Here is a 27,080-nt window from a genome sequence, read left to right as displayed (position 1 = left end):
ATACATTTTAGGGAGGGAAATAGCGGTTGTCCTGAAAGGCTCTTAGAAATACCGTCACCGGTAAGTCTAACTAGGCCTTTCTCAAATCGCCTTTCAGGACAACCTTGGAGAGGATAACCAAGTAACTTACCCTAGGGTGGGACTACTGCCTGCAGTACCTTCCTGCCGAAGGCTTGATCTGCGGCCGACAGCAAGTCCAACCTGTAGTGCCGAATAAAAGTTGAAAAACTGGACCAAGTAGCAGCCTTACAGATCTGATCAGGCGTAGCACCGGCCCTTTCGGCCCAGGAAACTGCGGTTGACCTTGTAGAGTGAGCAGCGATCCCAGAAGGAGGAACTTCTCCTTTTGCTTGATAGGCTTCAGAAATTGCTTGTCTAAGCCACCTACCGAGCGTACTCTTAGAAGCTTTTTCCCCTTTTCGGGAACCGGAGAATACCACAAAAAGAGCGTTTGATTTCCTGAACTCCTTGGTGACGGAAAGGAACTGTAACAGACATCTCCTTACATCCAGTGTATGGAAAGCTTCTTCTCCTGCATTAGCCGGAACTGAGGAAAATGTTGGTAGAATTATTTCTTGCGACCGATGGAAAGTTGAGGCCACTTTCGGTAGGAAGGCTGGATCCGTTTGAAGGACCACTCGGTCTGGCAAAACTCTAAGGAAGGGTTCCTTAATTGCTAGAGCTTGGAGCTCACTGATTCTCCTTGCTGATGTAATGGCAACTAAAAAAATTGTTTTGAGAACTAAACTTTTTAACGATGCACTCTGTAAAGGTTCAAACGGAGCTCCCGTGAGACCTTGCAAAACAATAGATAAGTCCCAACAAGGGAAAACTTTGAGGGCTATCGGTCTATTTCGAGCCAGAGCCCTAAAAAATCTAGAAATTAAAGTCTCTTTGGATAAAGATCTTTCAAGATAAACAGAGAGCCGCTACCTGTGTTTTCAGGGTGCTGGCGGCTAGACCTTTCTCCATTCCTTCATGGAGAAATTCCAGAACTGAAATAGTACTCTTGATTTCGAAATGTTTGGAAGAACACCAAGAGTTAAATTTCTTCCATACTTTGAGGTAGATGGACCTAGTTACCTCTTTTCTACTTGATAGTAGAGTTTTAACTACTTTATCAGAAAGTCCTTTAGATTTTAGAAGGTCTTCTTCAGAAACCAAGCACTTAGATGTAGCCTGCTTGCTTCCGGATGGCACACAGAGCCCTGTGTCAATAGATCCTTCCTGTATGGTAATCTCCAGGGAGGTTTTGAGGCCAGGTTCAAAAGTGTTGCAAACCAAGGCCTTTTTGGCCAAAAAGGAGCGATCAGGAGCAAGTTAGTGTTTTCCTCCCTGAATTTCCTTAGGACCAGAGGAATTGGTGGAAAAGGGGGAAAGGCGTAACACAGCCGGTAATTCCATGGGTGTGCTAGGGCGTCTATCCCCACTGCCTGATCCATTCTGTGAATAGAAAAGAATTCCTGGACCTTCGTATTTTGCTGACTTGAAAACAGGTCCACTTGGGGATGTCCCCATTCCTCCGATATCATATCGAACACCTCCTGGTTCAGACTCCATTCTGCTTCCACCACTCTTTTTCTGCTTAGCAGATCTGCTAGGAGATTTTGTGATCCCTTCAGATGGACTGCCGATAGGGAGGCCACATTTATTTCCGCCCAAGACAGAAGTTGATTGGCTAAGTCCATGAGCCCTTTGCTCCTGGTTCCCCCTTGTTTTAACACATAGATCACTGCTGTCGTATTGTCTGACAGAATCTGTACATGATGTCCTTTGACCTCCTGTTGAAAAGCTATCAGACCCAAATGAATGGCTTTCAATTCTCGCCAATTTGACGATCTTTTTGCCTCTATTTTTGACCACGTGCCTTGAGCGGTTTGACCCTCCAGATGGGCTCCCCAACCCCAGGAGCTTGCGTCGGTTGTTAGACGCTTGTCCAGGGGAAAAATCCATGGGAGACCCTTCGTTAGATTGGAAGGGTCCCTCCACCACCATAGTGCTCGTTTCACTTTCGCAGATAGTTTGAAACGTTTTTCGAACGGCACCTGGTGTGACCAGACCTGCAAGATGTTTTTCTGGAGTGGTCTGGAGTGCAGTCTTGCCCACTGGACTGCTGGAATTGTAGCTGTAAGGAGGCCCAGAACTGACATAACTGTTCTGACTGGTACTGAAAGGTTCGTCTGGATCTGACCCACTGCTGAAAAGATTTTGTCTATCTTTTCCTGAGGCAGGAACACCTTTTGCACTACTGAGTTTAGGGTGTAGCCTAGAAACCTCATCTCCTGAGAGGGATCTAGATGCGATTTTTCTAAATTCAAAATCCAACCTAGATTTTTGAGATGAGTCTGACGTTTGGAGGTTCGTCACAAGCTGATCCCTGGAATCTGCGAAAAATAATAGGTCGTCCAGGTATGGCACGACCGAGATCCCTCTCAGTTTTAGGGGCTCCAGGGCTTCCGCCATAATCTTTGTGAAAACTCTGGGGGAAGATGACAGGCCAAATGGAAGGGCCCTGAATTGGAGGTGCCATACTGATGTTCCCAGATTGATGGCTAGGCGAAGGAATTTTTGGGAAGCTGGTGCTATTGGCACATGTAAATAGGCATCCCTTAGGTCCAGGGATGCCATGAAGCAGCCTGGAGACAGCAGTTTTGTGATGGAGTAAATTGTGTCCATACGGAAGTGTTTGTACCGTATTGATCTGTTCAGGATCTTTAGATTCAGAATCAACCGGTATTTGCCTGAAGGTTTTTTTACAAGAAATATATGGGAATAAAACCCCCGACCCTCCTGCTGTTTCGGGACCTGGACAATGACTTCTTGTTGAATCAGATCCTGTAAAAGGTTTGTCATGGCTGAAGCCTTTTCCTGGTCTCTTGGAAGGGCTGTAATGTAAAACCTGCTTGGCGGACACTCCGAGAATTCCAGCTTGTAACCTTGTAAAATGATGTTCTTTACGAAAGGGCTTGTGGATATTTGACTCCACTGAGGGAGAAAGGATGACAATCTTCCCCCTACTGGAGTAGTTTTGTCATTTGTCTTTAGGGGTTTGATCTGGAGGAGATCTGAAGAAAACCCCACCTCTTCCCCTACCCTTTTGAGGAATCCAACGTTTTTTGTTGACATCTTCTCTATTTTTGTAGGGTTGTTGAACAGCACGAAAATTCTTTTTAAACGTCTGTTTCTTCTTGGCTGGGAAAGCCTTCTTTTTATCGGCCGTTCTATCTAAGACTGTTTCCAGGTCTGGCCCAAAAAGAAAATCCCCTGAAAAAGGGATGCCGCAAAGTTTAATCTTTGAGGCTGTATCCCCTGACCACGTTTTTAGCCAGACTGCGCGCCTAGCTGAATTGACAAGTGCTGAGGATCTGGCTGCCATTTTAATTGATTCGGCTGGGGGGGGCGGAGCCGGCGGCCAGAGCGGATGGCAGCGTGAGCTAGGAGCTCTGCAGCAACGGACGAATTAGAGCGGCTAAAGAGCGACTTTACCTACTCCAAATTGGCACCCTCGGACGGGGGAACTCCCGAGGAGTACAGAAATACTAATGGCGAAGAGAAAGGAGAGAGATGGACCGAGGAAACTGACAGACTTTTTCCCTCTCAAAAAAAAATGGAGTATTAATTGCTATAAGGGACACAGTAACCTTCTCTTTATTGCAGGAACATTCTGATCCACGGGGCCGTTTTATTATACTGATAGTAGAGATTGACCGGAATGTTTACACGTTGGTAAATATGTATGCTAATGTATGTTAAGCCTTTAAAATGTATCCGTAAAGTTGTTTCCCTTGCTAAGTCTATGCAGAAAGGTAGCTTAATAATCTGTGGGGATTTCAACATGGTAATGAATAATGACCTTGACTCCTCTTCGGTGACTCTCAGGAAGAGACCCTCACTTGGGACATGGTGCCATGAGGAACGACTCTTTGACCCATGGCGATGCCTTAGAACCACCGAAAGGGACTTTTCTTATTACTCGATGGTGCACAATAGTTACTCTCGTATAGATTTTTTTCTCACAGATCTGATTACTCTGCAAAATGTTGGTAAGGCGGAAATCCATAATATCACATGGTCAGATCATGCACCGGTGACCATTGACCTTATGGATGACAGGAAAACCTCCCATAGACCATTGTGGCGAAACAATACCTTTCTTCTCTCTCGTCCCCAAATTAGGGAAGAAATAGAAGAGAAACTTTGTGACTTCTTTAGGATTAATGATAACGGAGAGTGCTCCCCCACAATGTTATGGTGTGCGCACAAAGCTTTTGCAAGGGGTGTACTCATCCAAATAGCATCTAGGGAAAAAAAGAAAAAATGCCAAAGAATATCCCAACTTCAAGATTCCATTGCAAAACTAGAGACCCTTCATAAAACCCCTACTACATCATCTCCCGATATTCTAAAAAGCCTCACTAAATGTCGTGATGACCTAAAACAGGAACTAAAGGCGGACTATGACCTGTATTTTAAAAGATTAAAACTCTCCTACTATTCACAAAACAATAAAGCCAGCAAGCTCCTAGCATCTCAACTTAAAAAAAGACAAGCTAAAACCAATCTTACTCATATCTGTCACCACAGCACAAGCTCCACACTCCACAATCCCAAAGATATAGCCAATGCATTCAAGGATTACTATGAATCCTTGTACAACCTAAGTAAGGACCCTGACACCCATCAGCCCACAGAAATAGAAATAGATCAATTTTTGAAAGATGTACAATTACCAGCAGTAGACCATGCCTCATTGCAAGCTCTAAATACTCCCTTCACCATAGCGGAAATTGAGAAGGTCATACAATCCCTCCCCTTGAACAAATCACCAGGAGCAGATGGATTCTCAGCAGAATATTATAAGTCCTTTCCCTCCCTCCTAGCACCAAAATTAGTGAATGTATTCAGCACAGCAGCAGAAATAGGCTCATTTCCGAAGGAAATGCTCCAAGCAATTATAGTTACAATACCCAAACCTGGAAAAGACAGCACCCACCCCCAAAACTTCAGGCCAATATCACTGCTCAATTCGGACCTAAAAATATACGCAAAATTAATAGCCAATAGACTAATGGAAATCACCCCCTCCCTTATAGATCTAGATCAGGTGGGCTTTGTAAAGGGCAGACAGTCACCAGATGGGACCAGAAGAATGATAGATCTATTACGTTACACGGAATTAAATAAAATCCCTAGTGTTTTCCTAGCACTAGACGCCGAAAAGGCATTTGATAGGGTGCACTGGGGATACCTATCGAAAACCCTGCAAAAATTTGGTATATCTGGTATGATATTTACAGCCATTATGTCCCTGTACTCCAACCCCACAGCACAAGTTTTTAACTCAGGTATTCTTTGACACATTCCGCTTGTCTAATGGCACTCGACAAGGATGCCCACTGTCCCCAATAATATTCTCACTGATTATTGAACCACTGGCCCAAAGCATCAGATGTAATAGCAAAATACAGGGTATTAAAATAGGCCAGGAAACCCACAAGATAGGGTTATTTGCCGACGACGTCATTTTAGCAATCACTAACCCAGAAATTTCCATAGGCGAAATCAAAAACACGCTACACCAATTTGGCCAGGTTTCTTTCTATAAAGTAAATACGAAAAAGTGCTTCGCACTATCTCTTAATTTAAACTTAGAGGCACAAAAGAAAGTACAAACAGTATTTCCCTGCAATTGGAACCCCCCATCGATTGTATATCTGGGGGTGCGGCTGACCTCCTCCTCCACTAATCTGTACTCGGCCAATTACCCTCCGTTGTTAAAACAAATATGTGAAGAAATGGACCATATTGGCAAACTGCAATTGACTTGGATGGGGAGGATAGCAGCATACCAGATGCAATTGCTGCCCAAACTACTATATCATTTTCGTACACTGCCAATCCCTATTCCCCAAATCTTTTTTACCCAGCTAGCTACTAAACTAAGAAAATTCATATGGGCGGGGAAGAAAGCTAGGATAGCACTAAACCACTTATATAAACCCAAAACCCTAGGCGGAGTAGGTCTACCAAACGCACACACTTATTACCAGGCAGCTATTTTGGACCAAGCCAGGTATTGGTTCTCATCTCAATCAGACACTAAATGGTCAATAATAGAACACACAATTGTCCCAGGACATAACCTTCCAGCATTAACAATTGCGGCTAGCCTACACCACAAGCCTATAGCGCCCCTATATCCCACCATACAAGCCACACTCTCAGCATGGGCCTTATTAACTAAACAAAAATTTAGAGACATGCCTATACATAGAGTAAATCCCCCTCTAGCAGTATACGAGTACCTAATACCAAACTTTTCTACATTGGCCTGGAGGAAAGAAGGAGAGCACTTCCCCACTCCGCAAGGAATACACTCAAACACAAGGGATAACTACCAACTCCTACAAATAGCGCACTACAACAAATCTAACCCCCCCAAATTGATAGAGATCCCCAACATCTTGTGGGACTTTCTTCTCAATAGACAATCAACGACACAGAAAGGGATATCCTTATTTTACAAATGCTTCAACCCATCATATCTACAAAACAAATCCCCAAGCATGATCAAATGGGAACAGGAACTAAATATAGAATACCCCCTTCATCAATGGCTTTTAGCGATTAAATATGGCGCGAGATCCTCAGCATGTGTGGACCATTGGGAGAACGCACAAAAAGTTTATCATAGGTGGTACTTCACCCCGGTGAGGATCCATAAAATGTACCCAGACATCCCACCCACTTGCTGGCGGAATTGTAATTCCACTGGCAACCTTTTACATATGCTATGGAGCTGTGCAGTAATTGAACCCTTTTGGAGAGAAGTAGCGAACATTATACATCAGATATCATCTATCAATCTCGCCATTACCCCGGCCCTCGCCCTTTTAGGATTAGGAATTGAAAACTACCCTCCTCTAACTAGAAAAGTCATAATCCATATACTAACTGCAGCACGAATGACACTAGCCAAGGAATGGCGTTCACCATTGCCGCCGAACTACGAAGCAGTTATATCCAGAGTAAACACTCACTACACTATGGAAAAAATTATTGCATATAAAGATAGAAGGGCGCAGACCTTCCACAAACACTGGGAGGTCTGGAAACAATCTATATTTGCTCCCCCTCACATATGACATATGATCTATTCTGAAATCCTGAAATAATGATTTACCATTCTGTGACAGGAACTCATACTATCAGTTTTTAGCTAGACCAATGTTGGTTGAAAGGCAGAAAAATTACGGAAATTCCCATCTCCTGGTCTGATTTCTCTTGCATTGTGTTCTTATACTTACTGTAACCCACCACGAGGATACTCTTTTCAATGTTTTAAAATGTTTTTGGTTATCGCCTATATAGTATTACATTTCAAGGTATGTGATGTTTTGCATTTTATAGCGTTCCTAGGGTCTTCAGTACTACCCTAGGTGTGGTGGCCTCTCCTTGGAAGGAACAGGAGCCTGCTCACAGTTTGTACCCATAGGGGGTGACTGGCTCCACCCCATGTTGGGGTTTATGGCTACTAATAAGAGGACACTCTAAGTAAATATGTAAACAAACCAATGTTACAATTACAACACTGTAGTAGATAACCTTCTTTACTTAATATATCTACTGTTTATTTTGTTTTTGTTTCTGAACAATGCTTTGTGATGTACAACATGTATAACATAAGAATCCATACCACCTTTGGTACTGTATGTCACACATTGCTCTATGCTTTTCGATAATAAAAAAACTTTTGATTAATTGATTCGGCTGATGCATCAGCCATGTACTTAATTGCATTAAGGATTAGAGGAAAGGAGTCTAAAAGGTCTTTCCTATGGGTGCCTGCTTCAATGTGGCCCTTCAGTTTCTCTACCCAGCATTCCAGGTTTCTTGCTACCACCGTGGAAGCCATGGCTGGTTTAAGGCTGGCGGATGCGGAGTCCCAAGCTTTTTTAAGGAGAGCATCTGCTCTTTTGTCCATCGCATCTTTCAAGACCCCCATGTCTTCAAAGGCCAGATCTGTCCTTCTAGAAACCTGTGAAAAGGCAGCATCCACTCTGGGTTTCTTATTCCAAACCTCGGTTTCTTTATTTTCAAAGGGAAATCTTCTCTTAAGAGATTTAGGTAGGAAGGGACCTTTTTCCGGATCTTTCCATTCTTTCTTAACTGTGTCAGATAGAGTCTTTCCTGTTCATAAAGTGTTATGTTTGGAGTCATCCATACCCTGGTACATTTTATCATGGACTGATAGTTGTACTCTTTCCTCCTGAATATCAAGGGTAGTGTAGATTGCACCTAAAAGTTCATCCACATCCTCCAGGGATAATTTATATTTAGAGGTTCTGCTTGCATCCTCTTCTTCCTCTTCCTCAGAGTCTACAAGTGAGGGAAGAGTACTTGTCCCCTCATCCCCAGAGTCCACCACTACTGGCCTGGAGGTGGAAGCTCGTGGGCTTGCTGGTGGTTGCTGGGGCTCAGTATGGACCGAACTCTGTACTAGCATGGATTTAACTGAACTAAGTGAGTCCGAAAGTTCCCTGACTGATGAAAATAATTCTTTAATTTGTTGAGAAGATTCCTCTTCAACTAGTTCTTTAATACACGATCTACACATGGCTTTCTGCCAAGAGTCTCTCAGAGGGTTTTTACAGGAAGGACATTTCCTTTGGCTTGGTGGATTTGCTGGTTTAGTTTTACTAGCAGTTTTCTCCTGAAACGAGAAATTAAACTGATTTAAATCAAAGCTCTATTAGCTAAGCAAGGGAAACCACCACCGTGCTAATACCACCACCAGAGTGAAAAATGTCCCCTTTAAGAAGAAAGATAGAACATAGCAACCACCAGAGTTTCTGCTAGATGGCCCAGCACAAGCTTCCATCAGAGCAGAGCAGGCTCCCATAGGGAGGAAACAACAAAAAACACAACAATAGTAAGCCCATAAGGATCAGAATAAAGGCACCATTGTACCCCTCTTACCTGGGCCTGACCGGTGCTGACGGCGCCTGCATCCGCCATCGCTGTAACTCTTTCCTCCATTGCAGAGAGACAGCTGTAGAGGAAAATGCTGGGTTTTTGAGTTTCCCGGGCTCCGCGTCATCAATAGGAGCCGGAAACGGAAGCGCCGGTCAGAGAACCCGCCCTCTAGTCCCTGCGTTCCAGGCGCCAGGAGCCACAAGCGCCACGCCTCCACAGGAAACGCCGCGTCGCCGGCGTGACGTCACCCGCCAGACCGGGACCCGGAACCGACATGCAGGACATGTTTCTTTGAAAGAAACGGTACCTGCCCGACCACCGGGGCCAAAACCTGCGGACTCCGGGCACCAGACGCAGCATCCCCCATGGATCCCAAAGCTCCCGTGAGCAGGCGAGACCAGAGGACTCCGGAGCATCCCCCCTTACAGGTACAGTGGGGGAGCTGGGATGGTTAGTCACAGCCTTTAAAAAAAGGAAAAACAAATGAGGGAAAAGCCTGTCTCCAGCCTTGGAGAGAACGCAGCTCCCTGGCTCCAACCTGATGCTTCCACCATGGCGGAGGAAACACAATAACTGAAGCCATGGTGGAAGAGGAGGGATTTAAAGCCTGTGGGTGTTTCCTACAGAAGAGGCGGAGCTGCGCTCTCTCCAAGGTTGTCCTGAAAGGCGATTTGAGAAAACAGTCTTCTGAAGACTGCAATATTCTTTTTGGCCACTGTGTGTCCTCGGCGCCCCGTGCTGCCGCTCTGGTCTTTCCTCCCCAGTTCCAATGTATCGAATGCTGTTTGGAACGAAAAGGAAGGGCCGCCCCTTCCTTAAACCACTGACCCGCCCTTCCCCCCTCAGCTAAACGGCGCGAATTGCGCCTATAACACGTGAACGCGCTCGCCCGCCGATAGGGGGGGGGTTGGGGGGAAGGGAGCCTCTCTGCTCCAGCTGGAACCACGAGGAGGTCAGCGTTTTGCCTGCCTTGCAGGCTCTGAGGAGGAAGACTGATGGAGCATCGCCTGGAGGCTTGCAGGTAAGCATAGCTCTCTGACACACACATACACTTTATATTACACAGGCCCTACTCAAATGCTTTTCCAACACTACAAGGGAGGTCACTTCTTATGGGGAAAAATACACATAGAGCCATCCTATCATTAAGATATGTGACTAGTTTGCCAGATGCAGCGCATAACTTTAGGCATGTCCCCTGTGACCCCCCAGAAAAAACCTGCTAAGAACCAAGTTCCGCAAGTTTTCCCCTCACTTACCTGCTCCATGCCGCAGGACTTTGCCAAGCAAGAGGCCCAATCTTCCCCCATCTCCGTGGGGATGTCTAGACCTTCAGGCCCTGGGTTCCTATGAAGGATCCACTGTCCTGGGCCCATATAGCACTCTGGCAACAGAAACATTAGGCACCCAAAGGTTTCTAAGTTCTGGGCCCAGGGTCCAGCTCTCTAAAAAGAAAAGCATTATGGGCTATACCCCAAGGGTTTGGGGTCCGGTTACTGACCACTTTAGCGCTGAGGCCTTTGGACAGAACCGGTTAGCTCACCTAATCCCAAGGATGCAGAGGCAAGCTAAACCATGACCAACACCTAAGACACTGGCGTAAAAACTGAGGTACTCCTCCTATGGGAGGGGGTTATATAGGGAGGGGCATTTCCTGTTTGAGATTGCCAGTGTCCATCACCTGAAGGTACTCCATATAACCCATATAGTAATGAATGCCGCTCTGTGTCCCGTGATGTAACGATAAAGAAAGTAGATGCCCTGCCAGCAAAAGTAGATGCCCTGCCAGCAAAAGTAGATGCCCTGCCAGCAAAAGTAGATGCCCTGCCAGCAAAAGTAGATGCCCTGCCAGCAAAAGTAGATCCCCATGTCAGCAAAAGTAGATCCCCCTGCCAGCAAAAGTAGATCCCCCTGCCAGCAAAAGTAGATCCCCCTGCCTGCAGCAGGAGACCACCCCATACACTGAGTACTAAAGGTGACTGTACTTTATTCCCCCACGTTCCTGCTGCAAAAAAGCAGTGCCTAGAACAACTTGAGGGCCAGAGTATGGAGAACCCTGGTGAAGTCTGTCAGTGATGTCTAGCTGTAATGTAATTTTATGTAGGTAATGATGGAACAATATAACCATAGCCAAAGTCATCATCACACAATTTTAATCATAAAAATGTATTTAACACATTGACAGAACATAACGTAGCATGAAAAAATAAGAATACCTGCAGGCTCTATTAAACTGTACAGAAAAAACAACTGAAAATAAATATATTTTTTGAAAGCAGTTAATAGCAATGAAGTTATTAAATGGCGTCCATTTGCCATGGTATTTCACCAGCTGGTGAAACAAAGTAAGAAGTAAATCGATCGCGCACAGTGGCACCATCACTGGAACCCCTTGTAGCACTGAGGTGTGCACTTTCCATGTTGTGCATGAGCGAATCCTCAAAACAGTATCCATCACGCACCCTGACATAATTGTGCAGCACGCATGCTGCTTTGACAGCAATAATAGCATTTTCTATATTAACCACTTCCATACCGGGCACTTACGCCCCTTCCTGCCCAAGCCAATTTTCAGCTTTCAGCACTGTCGCACTTTGAATGACAATTGCGCGGTCGTGCTACACTGTACCCAAACAATTTTTTTATCATTTTGCTCCCACAAATAGAGCTTTCTTTTGGTAGTATTTGATCACCTCTGCGTTTTTTATTTTTTGCGCTATAAACAAAAGAAGAGTGACAATTTAAAAAAAACAACACTATTTTTTACTTTTTTATTTAATAAATATCACAATTTTAAAAAAAAAAAACGTTTTTTTTCCTCAGTTTAGGCCGATAATTATTCTTCTACATATTTTTGGTAAAAAAAATCGCAATGATCATATATTGATTGGTTTGCGCAAAAGTTATAGCGTTTACAAAATAGCTGATAGATTTATGGCATTTTTATTTTATTAATTTTTTTACTAGTATTGGCGGAGATTTGCGATTTTTTTACTGTCACCGTGACATTGCGGCGAACACATCGGACACTTTTGACATGTTTTTGGCGCCATTCACATTTATACAGCGATTAATGCGATAAATATGCACTAATTACTGTATAAATGTGACTGGCATTCAAGGGGTTAACACTAGGGGGTGAGGGAGGGGTTAATATGTATACCTAAATTGTGTTCTAACTGTGGGGGAAGGGGGGTGACCGATCTATGTCCCTATGTACAAGGGACACAGATCGGTCTCCTCTCTCCCCTGACAGGACGTGGAGCTCTGTGTTTACACACAGAGCTCCACGTCTTGTCCCTGTAGCCGCCGATTCCGAGTGCCTGGCGGACATCGCGACCGCCAGGCACGCGCATCGGCATCTCGGGGACGCGCAGGGCGCGCGCCGCCGCTTGCGCGCCCCCCAGTGGCCGCAAGAATACAGGACGTCAATTGACGTCCTGTTGAATTTTCAGAGTCACCGTGGAGCCGTCATTTGACGATGGCCCGGTGCTCAAGTGGTTAAGGGCTATAGGTGTATGTAAAAAACACCATTTATTGGCAAGAATTACGAAACTGCACTCAACCACCCTTCTTGCCTGAGTTAAACGATAGTTGAAAAACTTCTTTGGACTTGTCAGGTTTAGAGTATGGCCTCATAATGTGTTCCCCCAAGGCAAAAGCCTCATCCGCGACAAACACATAGGGTAGTGGGGGTTCAGTTGTGCCAAGAAGAGGAAAGTTTTCAGGAACATCGAGTCGATTCTCTCTTAACATTTGCCCAAAGGAGGAATTGGCAAAAATACGAGCATCGCAGGTACTTCTGTAGGATCCTATATCTTTTTTTTTTTTCAATTCTATATTTTTATTTTATTTTTTAAAGCAAGAAAGCAATACAGGAAACATAAGACAGCGTATATATGGATATTACATTGCATCTCTCTCAACTCAATTTACTATCCATAGTTTACCTCTGAGGGAAATTATAATATTCTATATCACAGACAATTTTCAATCCATTCCCCCGAGGAGAGAAGTGGTAACCAAAATACTATTACTACTTTTAACTAAATTTCAAACTTCCCCAAGTATTTAATCTTCACCCTGATTATCCATATATTCTCTATATATTAGACTAATTCCCTCTTTATCTCCGTCACACTTCCTTCCCTATTTTATCCCCTCATTCCCTCCCCCTTAATCCCTTCCTCAAGACCCCCATCTCCACCTCTTCTCCTCCTCCGTCCATGTATGCCCACAGACCGGAAGGGAAGAAGAAAATAAATAAATAATTTATTATATATATATATAAAAAAAGAAAAACACACAGAACTACATAACACAGCAACCCTCCCCCCCTCAGCTTTCCCTCCCCCCTCCGCTGTCCCTCCCTGGATCTTATATCAATGTAGGTGAAACGCCCACGGCAAGCAGTACAACAGAGCAATATTTTTTGTAATTAAAGTCCATACTGCCGCTACCAATAGGCTTAATGACACGCACATGCTTCCCATCTATAGATCCAATACAATTGGGGAAATTGCACCGATTTCAATATAGATCAGCAATATCCTGCCAATTCTCCTGTGTAGGCCTCTTCATTACTATGGTGTTCAGAACGTTCCATAAAATTTGGCAGGTTTTAAGGATGATGTAGCCGATTGTTGACATGACCGCCATGAACTCAAAATGAATGCTTACTATAGAATGAGAGGTTGCCAGGTATCTGAAAGAAAAAATACATAAGTGATTATGTTTCTGTTTATATTTTGAAGTGGCAAGTTTACAAACTAGATGTAAAGGGTTGAGGGACTGCTTTAAGTGTCACCGTAGAAGAGTACACGAATGCAGAAGTGGCTCTGGATCAAAAAGATTTGTACCATATGTACATGCATAGAGCTGCAGTTCCTGAGGCCTTTAATGGAACTAAGAGTAAGATAACATCTTTCATATTTCTAAAGTGAAATACTATAACGTTTTATACAGAAGGGTGTGCTAAAATTGTATTATATGTTTAATGCAGAACACAATCAAGTTGGGAGGAAAGAGATAACAGACAGCGGGCAGGTGACCAGGCAGCATGCATGGAAGAAGGAGGGTTACAGTGTCGGTCTGCGCATCAGTCACTTCAGGCAACTCAAGACACACAGGAGACCAAAACCAACATTTCAGGGCCTTCTCCCCAGTCTGAGCTGCCAGAGGTCCAGCTGCCACAGATCGCCCTGCTAGATGTCGAGCAGCCCCAAGTCGAGGAACCACCTATGCCTATCCCTCTCCCTCAAAGATTCAGCAGACTGATAGGGGAAAGGTTTTGCAACCTTGATGGAAAAAATGGATCGCAAACTGGACACCCTGGGGACTGTAGAGAGTGGCTTTGGTAGTATGGTGGCAGGAATGTTGAAAAAAGTCACACAGGAAATAAATAACTTTGTTAAAAAAGCTGTTATGGACATCCTGGAGGCAAACATGCTAAGTGAGCCCACCACTGCCCCATCACCAATTTTTGACCCCCCCACCACCCCCATCAGGCCCTTATTACGACTTTCCTAACGCTCCGCCACCAAGAACCCACCCCTACTATCCCCCTCGCTTCCGTCCATACACAGACGAGTATGGCAATGCCATAATTCCAGGAAATACCCCGATCCCCTATCCATCACTGTCCTCTATTACAAGTACCCTTTGCTGCACCATGGAATCAATGATTCGGTCAACAATCATTTGAGATGCCACCCACACCATCCCCAAGGCCTTCCACCAGCTCTGCTCTTAATCAGCCGACCTACCACCAATTATAATTGTTTTACTTTTTTTTTTACTGTTGTCTACTTGTTCACGTTTTAAAAAAGTTTAGTGTGCTTCTATTATGCCGATACTACAGTTTTATAATTCTTAAAAGTTTGTTATATATATATTTTAATAAATATAAAAAAAATAGATTTTTATAAATTTTTGTTATGTTTGTGTGCTAAATTTTGAAGTGTGTATACGATATGTTTTTTTGTTTGAAAATAAAAATAATTGCCTGGGTGGATGCAACATCGCAGCGATGCTACATCTGTCCACTGCCACTTCTATGGCCATCGTCTATAGCTCGCTCATCTCCCCTCCATGAGCTGAGAGCTGCTGACTGTCAGTCAGCAGCTGTCCTGCGCTACTCCTCCACGCTCATTAGCGCCAAGCTGTGAAGGGGCAGAGAGTGGCTTGCTGAGAGGCTGGGACTGCCATCAGTCAAGGCAGCTGCACTAATTTGACCCGTTGGAGAAATAAGCGCAGGTTGGACTTTATTAATGTGGACAATATGCTACTACATAAAAAAAAATATATAGTTTTCCTTAGCGTAATAATTAGTCTTTCAGTGCATGAGATACTCCTCCTGTATGTTGTATTCTGTCGCCCCAGGTGGATGTCAGCCAGACCAAGCAATTCATCAAAACTGCAATAAAAAAAAAATTGTAATTTACTATATTGAAAATAAGAAATATCAACCAATGGTAGCTACACACACACACACACACACACATTGCCGCTTAGTCAACCATATGCAAATATGCAGCCTCAGATTTAGGGGGTTCTGCCGGGGGCGGCATGCAGTGTCCACAGAGGAGGAGGAGCCCACGCTCGAGGGACACATACCACTGTGTGTATCTGCTGTTCTGAGGTCTGTAAGGTAAGGGGAACTTCTATACTGATGGGGGGTGAGCACTGAGGGGAGGGGGTGTCTAATGCTGGGGGTGCCTGCACTGAGGTTGTGGGTCTCTGTACTGATGAGGGGTCTGCGCTGAGGGGGTGTCTGTACTGAGTCGGCAGGTTTATACTGTGGGAGGGGGGTTTGTACCTAGTGGGGGGGTCTGTACCAAGGATGGGGGATCTATACTGTGGGAGGGGGGTCTGTACTGAGGGTGGGGATCTATACTGTGGGAGGGGGCGTCTGTATTGTGGGAAGGGGGGGGGGGGTCTGTAGTTAGTGGAGGTGGGTCTGTACTGGAGGGGGGAACTATAGTTGCGGGGGGGTGACACATAGCAACATTCGCCATTTTATTCTCTAGGGACCATGCTACAAAATATATATAAAATCTATGGTGCTCTTAAAGACTGTCGAGCAAAAAATCCATAGTAAATATCAAAAATTAAAATTTGGCTATGTTTATATACACATACAGCATATGTACTTGCCTTGCGATCGACATCCGGGTATAGTTGAAAAACGATGCAAATCGTCATACATGGCCCAAAACTGGCCTCTGCTAGGTCTACAGGCAATGATTGGATGGATCCAGTAGCGACGTCTTCTCCTCATCCTTCGCTTCCTTTCTTCCTCTTCCATCAATACTGCCAAACCAGCTGTTATAACAGCTGACATTAAGTAACGCACAGACAGCATTTTGGACACAGAACAACAGGGAACAAGGAAGGAAACAGGAACAAGAATGATGTGAAAAGCTCCGATTGGCCACTTGTAAAGTTCCCTGTACTGGAGGTGACTTCAAGTCGCGCTGAAGTCACCCCAAGTCGCACAGTGATTTATACTTAAGACGTTTCCAAGTTGCCTCCCAAAGTCACGCTGGAAGTCGTGTTGCCCCTGTGTGAATGGGCTCTAATAATTACGACTAATAATGTCTGTAATACCTACTGTCACCACAGTTCGAAATATCCAGAGATTTACTTTATAGTCACGCTCTTCGGAGAAACAGAGATTCGATAAAGTTCTGCAGTAGTGCATTAGAGACAATATTAACCCTTTTGAAAATATTGTGTATTAATAGAAAAGGTAGCATGGTACAAATAAATTCCATAAAAAAAAAAAAGATTACAAAAGAAAAAAAAAAGTGAAAATACCTAAAGTCTGGATTGGTGAGTTTGGTAGAGTCCAGTCCAGGGGCTGTTGAAACACTGATCCTCCTCCCAGCCATTCGGGAAGAAGGTATGAAACCTGTTTTCCGATTGGCCAAAATGTCTGGTCATCCTATTGTATGCCTAGCTCCAGGAGGAGGAGAGAGGAGACACTGCAGAAGCTGATCCAGGAGGGGACACCGGAAAAGGTGACCACCTCTCACTCCCTGCACTTCATTGAAATAAATAGACATTTGGAGGACTTGGACAATAGGGGAAGAAGGAACAACATCAGGGTCAGGGGGATCCCAAAATCTGTTGAAAATTAGCAAATTACACTGGCCTTACAAAGAATAGCCTGCTGGAAAGCCCCAAAGACACAGCAATTGAATTTGTCAGGGCACACAAAGCACTCAGAGCTAGGGGCCCAGACACTATGCTAGCATGTGACATCTGCTGCAAAATTTCTCATTAAAAGAGGATATCATGAGGAGGGCCCGCAGAAATTAACTAATTATTTCTAACAGAGAGACTATTATGCTTTTCCAAGAGCTCTCGGATAACCTTGAAAAATCGCAGAGCACTGCGACCACTCTTGGATAAACTTGGAGAGAAAGACCCAAAATATTAATGACACTTTCTGTTTGCCCTGCTAGTAATCTGAAACGAACGGTTACACATCCTTTGCTCACCAGATCTTCCAGAGTTCTGCCATGCACTACTACAAGGATCGATCAATCTCTCGATTTGGTACCAGAAATTTCTCCTCCCACCCTTGGAACGGAGTCTTCCGAGATCTTTACCTTCCCAGAAAAACGACAATCTAAAAAGATGAAATCTTCCCGCCAAGCTGGAACTCCAAGCAACAGGGCTTATTCATACAGGGCAGTAGATGAATTCTGAAATCGTCCACAACATCTGATGCTTTAGCCTTTTCCTGATATTCAACCTATACTATAGACGATGGTATTTTATTTTACAGGCAACCTGCATCCCTACATTACCCATAGCTTATATTGGTCAGTTTGCTTGTTTCATTCCTTCATCCCCCCGCCCCAAAGTCTGGATTGCCACAGGACACCACTCGCCAGTGGGAAATTCACATGGTCACCCCTGTACTCCATACACAAGGCTTAAAGTGACTTCTCCAGGACATTCCAGACTCTGAATAACTACCACCCCCTCCCTAAAATGTTACGGAGGTAGTTACCAATATTCATCAACTCCTTGCCCATATCAATGTGAACTTAGCTTTTTACAACCAATGGGAGGAATAAGGAACACTTTTACCCATCCATGCTACACACTGAACTGATGCTCGGCCGACATATCTATTCATTTAGAAACAGTTTGTTCCTTCATAACAGGCTGACATTCAGGGTGTAGATAATAACCATTCCCCTTGCAGTTAATGCCTAACCACCTATCCCAGTTTAGAGGTTAAACGAGTTACCATATACTGTAAGTTTATGCCTTGGTGTTGATTAGAAAAGGCTTCCAGTTTGCTGTCCATTTTTCATTTGTTCTGGTTTTTATCTCCGCTTTAGTTATCCTTTTTTACAGCACCATAAGTGCAGAGTTGACTTACCTGCTTTAAAGTTTACTGATTGCCGCTGCTGTGACCCGTCTACCTCTGCAGACCCAGGTTTACTGTAATAGTACACATCATCCTGATAGGCATTGCCCAGATTGGCCGACTCCATCCCCACAGTGTCTCCTGATACGGCCATTAAACCCTGTTAGGGAGCACTATACTTTAGATCTTTTGGCGTTTTGCATGGACCGCAAAAAGTATTAACTTCTCTCAATATTCTCTCCTTTCCTCTGCTACTATCCCTAACCATATCCCCTCTGTATTTTACACCCTCTTCTATCCAAAAGTTAACTGGTCAAATGACATTGACTGTATGCAAATATACTAACAGTATTGACAATTGTTTTTGCAAATCACAGCTCTTCAGCTCTCTGAATTCACGCAATGGCATATTTCTTCTTGGGTCACAACGCTACAGTGATATCCCACAATGCCAAGGGACTGAATGTTCCAGAAAAATTTTCCACCCACCTGAGAGAACTCAAAAGAGGTAAGCACCGCTTTGTTTTCCTGCAGGAAACCCATTTAAAATCTTGCCACGTACCCAGACTCACTGACTCCTTTACTGAAGCATATCACGCTACAAACAACCTAAGTCGAAAGGTGTATCCATTTTAGTCAACAAAAATGCCTCTTAAACTCAAAAACAGATTGATCAAAAGAGAGTCTGCCTCCGATTTTAGTAAGCCTGCAATACACTGTCTGAATAAAGCTTTGTTAGAGCCTGAAAATAACTTGTTTCCACAGAAACATGTTCCTCCGACGGAGGAAACACAAATGACTGATCAGAGACCCGAGAGACCACCTTTTGAACTGTGGCAATTTCTTTCCTGTGTCGATGGGAGGGACTCCATCTCAAGGGCTGTCCTGGAAGATGACTGGGGAAAAGAGGTTTAACCATAACCATAAACTACGTTGAGGGTTCCTTACTATAAGAAAGGCTAGGATGTGGAATTTCCTTCCACAGGCAGTGGTCTCAGCGAGGGGGCATCGATAGTTTTAAAAAACTATTAGATGAGCACCTGAACGAACACAACATACAGGGATATACAAGGTAATACTGACATATAAATCACACACATAGGTTGGACTTGGACTTGTGTCTTCTTTAGCCTCACCTATGTAACTATTCCACATTTGGTGGCAATGCCCTTTAATATTGCCATTTTGGGCCAAGGTCAAGGAGATGATACATCTGATCACGGAGATAAAGTTGAAACTTGGTGCGGCATGTTGTCTGGTCAATATCTTAAGCGTCCAATTTCAGAAACATAAAAACTCACGATCCAAACATCTACTGAACGCAGCAAAGTCACTCATACCGCTTTTCTGAAAACCTTTGAGTCCCAACTATGCAGGACTGGCTGCATAGGATAGCTTATATCTGTGATATGAAGGAGACCATTACTCAGTCAACTGATAACACTGAACAATTTCACAAAACCAGGTCCCCTTGGTTCATGTTTAAATTTAAGTATAGGCATTTGAGAACCTGAAAGCAGTGCATTAGGATTAAAGCGGGCCTATGCCTTCCTAGCCTGCTCTGGACAAGAACCAACTTGTTATTCTTTAAACAATGATTACAGTCATTTCAACACGGCTTTGTTACTAGCAGAATTTCAACAATGAAAATATGTAGAACGGACACATGGTGAACAAGGGTGTACTATATGGTACGATCTATACTGGAAGATACTGGAAGATAAGCTTCCCCACATCTTACTCCCAATATATTTCCTACTTCCCTTTCCTTTCTCACTTTTCACTAATTATTACCTTACTTCCTCTATCCTAAATCCCTACCTTGCAACTTGAGTACTTCTCAACAGAAGGAATACACACAAACTGGCTCTAACCTACGGTTACCACTCACCAGAATACATCCAATCACCACTTAGCCTATAGGTTAAGAAGTTGCATGTTATTTTGTGTATTATTTACTGTATATTGGTTGTTTGCTAAACTGGAGCTGCGCCTCCAAACTTATGCTTTAATTTTCTTTGATGAACTTGGATGTTAAAAAAAAAGCTTGTTTGGCTGTACTTCTCCTATGGATCACAGGAGTGCAGCTCGTTTTACACTCCTGTGACCCATTTTCAGCAGACGTCACAGATATCAATCCAGGCACTGCGTCATCATGACAAAGTCTGGATCCGCCAGGTGCCTGGACTGACACCCGGCTGCTCCTGCCCCCTCCACAGCCCAGCACTCCAATGAGCGAGAAGAGGGCAGAGCAGAGAGCTGTGACTGGAAATCGGCACCATTTGAACGCTCGATTCCCAGTGTAGAGGTGCCGTGGGAAGAAGCAGCAACACACAGAGTTTCCGAGTGAATGGCTGTGCACCGGGGGGTGGGGAGTAAGGACAAGTCTCATCATTGGAGAGTACAGAGTTTTTTTTTTTCCAACAAAACGGTTTTAATTATTGAGAACACAAGGCATTACACTGTGCATTTGCATACGTATGACATATAAAAAATAACAGGAGTCTCATTCCTCGCATCAACAGAAGAGTGGCATTGACAATAATGCCAACACTGCCGTCATACATCCGAGACACATTGCACTGAACCCCGAATCCTTGGTTACGCACGATTAAACAACCCAGTGTACAACGAATAAAAAGGAGAAAGAAAACAAAACTAAATTAACTTAAAATACACAATAAAGAAATATTCCAACCATCAATATACCACCCGGGGTTTAAATCTGTCAATCAAGCAAAGCTCTCCCAGCACATCACTCAACGTTCCGTGCAAACTAAGGTTTCAAAAACAGCACCACAGGCCCGTTTATCCCATCAGAAGCATATCCAGAACCAATTGAGGTGGTGCCACCTCTGGGGAGTTCAACTAATGCTGCCAGATGTTGGTAAATTTGTTTGGCGATTTTCCTATGTTAATGTGTTTTTTGTGTCTCCGAATAAGAGTAGCATTGACCATTTGGAGCCTCCCTCGGGGTGTGCGCTGATAGCCAAAAACGGGCAACCAGATTCCTGGCTAAGTATAGGAGCCTTGTGAGGGCAACGTATACTGAAGGGAGGTACAAGTCCTCCTCTAGGCTACCTAGCAAACACATTAGTGGTTCAACCGTAAGCTGAACTTGGTATACACCATTTATTCTGGCAACAACGCTATTCCAGTACCTCACTAGCTTTGGGACAATATATAGGTGGATATATATTCTAGCAATGATTCCCTTCTTCTCAGGGTCGTAAAATATGGACTCAAGGAGCGTGGATTCCTCTAGTTTATAAATTAGAATGTCTACTCTGGTATCTAATGGCATGTTGCAGTTGTATATATTGAAAGCGGTGGCTTTTGAGTGCAGGGAATTCGCTCACTAACTGGGTAAACGGTTTTAAGCCAGGTCCGTTGAGTATTTGGGTAAGGAATTTAACCCCTGCCCTTTTCTATAGCAACCGGTTGGGCACCCTAATCAGGTCTGTGTAAAAGCAGTTACGCCATATAGGAGTCTGACGGAGAAAGCCCATGAATCCCAATGTGGTATTAACCCCCTTCCAGATTATCATCAATGACTGGACTGTGGGGCAAGTCGAGGGAACTTTAGGGAGGCCATCTCCATATTTGATAGGGCAGTATAGTCAGTTTCAGGGCCCAGGAGAAGAACTCTGGAGGCGTCCCAAGACCCCAACCCGTGAAATGTTGCAATTGTGCAGCCAGGTAGTACATTAAAGGATGCGGAACCGCCATGCCTCCTTGGTCCTTATGGAGTTGTACAGTGGCCAGTTTGATTCTTACCACACCACCGCTCCATATAAGAGCTCTAAACTGCAAGTCAATACCCCAGAACCAGTACTGTGGTATCCAAATCGGGGCATTGTGCAGAATGTACAACAGCTGCGGTGCCCAGACCATCTTTATGAGGTTTACACGACCAGTCACCGACAGCGGTAGTCTACTCCAACTGGCTTGCTTCTGTTGGAACTTTTGTAGCATGGGTTTAATTTTGAGAGATATGTAATCCCGCGTGTCTCCACTATTCCCAGGTATTTAAAGGAGGATACCACTTGTATGCGAGATACGTCCACCGGTAAAGGCGCCGGTAACGGCTCCAGGGTAAACAGAGCCGACTTATGCCAGTTAATGGCAAAGCCAGACAGCTGTCCAAACTGATCTATTAGTTGCATGACTGCTCTCAGCGAGTGTCCAGTGTCCCCCAAGTACAACAGGGTGTCGTGCGCATATAAGGAGCTCTTTTCCTCTCTGTGTCCTCTACGTAAGACGTGATATTAGGGGAGGCCCGTACCACAGCCGCCAGAGGCGGCAGTGCAAGGGCAAACAGCAGGGGTGACAAGGGGCACCCCTGCCAAGTACCACGAAAAGGGAAAGGCTCCGATAGGGAGTCATTTATCCTCACTCTGGCCATAAGGGCAGCATACAGATGCTGTACCCAGGAGATAAATTTGACACACAAATCCATGGTCCTGCTGTTATTGCGGGCAATCACGGGTGTCGGGAACGCACACCAGGTCCCGAGTGATGCGGCGGGCATGCGCACGCCCCTAGCGATAAATCGGTAGGGAAGGGGATAAAGGGGTCTCTCAATAGAGCCAATAGGCGCTGATTCACACATTCATGTTTTAACGCACACACTGGAAAACACTAAAATGCAAAGACAATGTCATGCTAGGTTCACACCATTGCAATATGCCTTTGATATGTCTTTGATAGATTTCCTTTAAGCCCCACATCCAAATCACTATCCAAATCTTGCCGCCTCAACCTCTGCAACATCTCCAAAATACACACCTTTCTAACCAATGACACAACAAAGCTCTTAATTCACCCCCTGGTCATCTCTTGCCTTGACTCCCTTCTCATTGGCTTACCTCTACATAGTCTTTCCCCCATTTAATCCATCATGAATACTGCTACCAGACTTATCCACATCTTACCAATTACTCAGTGTCTGCTACTCCTCTCTGTCAATCCCTCCACTTCTGATCACCCAACAAATTAAATTCAATATACTAATAACTTACAAAACCATCCACAACTTATCACATCACTAGCTTAGTCTCAAATAACCAACCTAATTGTTCTCTTTGTTCCTCTCAAGACCTCCTGCTCTCTAGCTCCCTCGACGCCTCTTCTCATGCTCGCCTCCAGGACTTTTCTTGAGCCTCTCCAATCCTATGGAACTCAATGCCCCAATCTGTCTGATTATCTTCTCTATTAGCTTTTAAACAATTCCTGAAAACCCTCTTCAGAAAAGCCTATCCTACTCACACCTAACAACTGTATTTCCATTTTCTCCATCAGCTCACCCCTACACTTATTATCTGTTGTTTCACTTGACCTTCCCTTTTAGATTGTAAAACTCTAACAAGCAGGGCCCTCCAATTCCTCCTGTATTGAATTGTATGGTAACTGTACCGTCTGCCTTCATTTTGTAAAGCGCTGCGCAAACTGTTAATAATATTAATGTCTTTCAATAGAAATTTTGCACTTCCATTGATGCATTTCCATGAAGGCCAATAAAAACTATTTGGGCTTCTAAAAGAAAAGTGTGGGTTTACAAAAAGAAAAATTGGATTTTATGTTTTGCAGATATCAATACTCTGTGTAAATAACCATGCTTTGATATGTTGTCTTGTGTTGAATTATACATCACAATTACCAATGTTAGGATTTAAAGTAAGCAAAGAACCTAAAGCCCTATACATTATAACCGAATCAAGCAATGTACTTGTTAGTGCTTATCATGGCTAATCATCTATAAATTGCCATAGACACAATTCTGTATTATAGGTACCTGTTTCCATGAACATGAGAGGCACAGAAGGCAAAGCTGTAATGAAGCAATGTTGGGTCAATGACAGACCCAGTTTCAGCATGTTCAATCAGCTCCTTCAGATAGCAGAGATGTCGATGGCAGCCACGAACACCATATCGAGCACAGTACTCATCTAAAACAAAGACCTGGCCAGGACTAAACCAGCCCTAAACATAAAGAAAAAGAATAAAACAGTAAACTGAGATATGATAGAAAATCAACAACTGTTATATTTGTTAAAATAGAAGTTTAGGCAAAACGTATTTTTTTCATCTAGGATAGAGTAAATGGAGAGTTTATACCCCTGACAGTTTTTTTGCTCCCATTGGGGATATTTATTTTCACTTTTTATCCCATAGCCAATACAGGAAGCAAGGAGGAAATGCATAAGAATTAAGGGAATCCACTGGGGCCCTCCAGGTCACCAGAACTAGTGTGCCCATTGGATGTTTTCTCATCTATTACTTTTCTGGAGAAAACCCAGAATTGGGATTCTCGTTTACTTTCAATGTAAACAAGAGCACTAGAGAGGGTGAATGTCCCTAATCAGGACACAAACACCAATACAAATCTTACAATTATTTAAATTCCTCTCCACTCTATTCAAAACTAAACAAATAGTTTTGACTTTAGTTATACTTTAAAGTTTGTTTTAAACACACCTAAAACAGAAAAAGGACAACAGTAGTACACCAAGCTTCTACAATGCTTCTACAAAGCTTCTAGTTGCCGGTGTGCTACCCACAGCACTATGATACCTAACACCATTGTTCACAATTCTGTGGCACTTATTTAAGGGTGCCATAGACATGAAGGATGAACACTTTAAAGACATGTGCACACTGAAATATTTTGTTTCGGAATTTCGGTTTAGTCCGAAAAATAATTAAGTTACTCCCTAAATTCGTTTTCTATTTATTTTGTTTTGTTAAAAAATGCATTTGTCAGAAAATCTGAATTAAGGTCAAATCTGTCAATTGAAGGCTTATGGTGTCTGTTGAATGTTCCAAGAAGATTCGACAAAGCAGCTAAACTGTACGACGCCACAATCGTACATTTCCGGTTGAATGCTCCACCCACAAGCTATAGTAGAATTCTAATGTTGTATAACTAATAATTATATTTATGAATTATTACCACTAGTTAACCAACATTAGAATTATTTTATAGCCTATGGGCGGAGCATTTGACCATAAATGTCCGCTCGCAGCGATTGTATGTTTTTAGCTGCTTTGTCGAATCTTCAGGTCTCTATAATATCGAATATTTTCTCTCTGTGTCAAATAATCTTGTACTAATAGAGTTAGGTTAGGCACATTCGACTGCAGATTCAATAGACACAGATCGCTATAGTCACCGTCATGTCGAAACTTCTATCTATATCAAACTGTTGTCGCAACAAAATGAAAATAAAGCATTTTTTATGTCCGATCTTTCGGATTTCGGATTCTGCACGTTCGTTATATGTTAAAACGAATGCGAAGATCGTTGAAAACGAAAGCACGTCTAACTTAACTTAACTGAAAACCCATGGAAACAGCACTGTTATAGAACAAAGCATAAGCGTGATACTGGGGGCACTGTTGTTTTTATGGGGTTTTTAAGTTTGTCTCAAGTTCATATTTAAATGTCCTGTTCCTCTTTTTTAAATGACAATATAATGTCTTGTCAACCATCTTTAAGCTAGAAATAAACATTTACAAATTTAGGAAAATCAAATTCAATTACATTTAATGTCCAACACAGAGTAATGAATATAAAAATGCATTTTATTAATTATAGGCCTAAAAAAGGCTTACAAAATGTCACCTTCTAATACAATTTAAAACAACTTAAACTGACAGAAAATGTATGAAATCTTCTGCAAATTATTATATGCTTAGGAGTGATAACTAGGCACATTTGTGAAAGAAAATTATAAAAAATAAAATTTTATTCAAACATATGACACATTCTAGTATTCAGGGCAAAACTTTCCTCAATGCATTTGTATAAAATGATTTCCTTATAAGATTCAGTCTCTTTGTATGAACCATCTAAAATTTGTATTCTTCCAAAGTTATAAATTTAAATTACTTTTCTGTGACTTAACACAACTCACAATTACATCATATCAAGATATGAGATTCTTTCAGGAACATGCTGGTGTCGCAAAACCCCACAGTGGAGTCTCCCACCTTTAGTAAGCTTTTAGTTGTCATGCTCTCTTTGGAAAGCTTTTAAGCCACATTTCTGAGATGGTCAGAGCCCGTTCTCCTGCTATTGAGTGACACAGCAGCAATCTTCACGTGTATAATTTTCAAATTTGAGGGCAATCGATTGAAATCCTTTATCCCAAATCCAGGCACACTTACAAAATGAGTTTGGAAAGAACTGCCACTTTTTAACAACGATTTCACACTTCACTGCACTAAGCCTACATACATTCTAGTACTCACCAGACAAGAATAAGAATCATTTAGTCGGTGTTCCAATGTCTGCTGCTGAAGTACTTTAAAAAGGGAGGCATGGTCATATCTGCAGGGATTAGCAGAAATAAACTCATCCATTCCATGTCTCTGGCCACGATCTGTGTCTGCGGAAAGAAAAGGCATTGATATATTATATTTACAGTTTTTTCTATCCACACTTCATTTCAAAAAGTGATCAACACACAGACTTGAGCTTAAATCACTGACAGCTTGATGATATGACCTTGGTGAATTTCAAAGCACTTAGCAAACATCCAGTCTAAATAGAAAATGGTCAGAGAAAAATCTCTACTATATTGCACATTTCCACCCTTTCATTGTTCTTCCAGGGAATGTATCTATAGCATTACAAACAGCGACATAGAAATACACATTCATCACAACTAGCAATCTATTTTTCAAATGGCAAACTAGAGCAGAAATGAACATG

At 43.1% G+C, this 27,080-nt stretch overlaps 1 protein-coding gene across 15 annotated transcripts in view; it reads right to left on the bottom strand.

The window, feature by feature from the left end:
• CADPS2 (calcium dependent secretion activator 2) overlaps nt 1–27,080 on the bottom strand; it is a 777,539-nt gene that overhangs the window by 473,904 nt on the left and 276,555 nt on the right. For all 15 annotated transcript variants that reach the window (XM_040343717.1, XM_040343721.1, XM_040343726.1 and 12 more), the window contains exons 12-13: nt 26,618–26,754; nt 24,159–24,346 (exon numbers count right to left, since the gene is read on the bottom strand). In XM_040343717.1, coding sequence (XP_040199651.1) covers nt 24,159–24,346; nt 26,618–26,754 — 325 coding nt within the window. The remainder of the gene's footprint in view (nt 1–24,158; nt 24,347–26,617; nt 26,755–27,080) is intronic.

This window comes from Rana temporaria, chromosome 3, assembly GCF_905171775.1.
Source record: "Rana temporaria chromosome 3, aRanTem1.1, whole genome shotgun sequence".
Taxonomy (NCBI): Eukaryota; Metazoa; Chordata; class Amphibia; order Anura; family Ranidae; genus Rana; species Rana temporaria.
The sequence above is the reverse complement of the archived record's forward strand: the minus strand, read 5'-3'. Positions and strand labels throughout refer to the sequence as shown.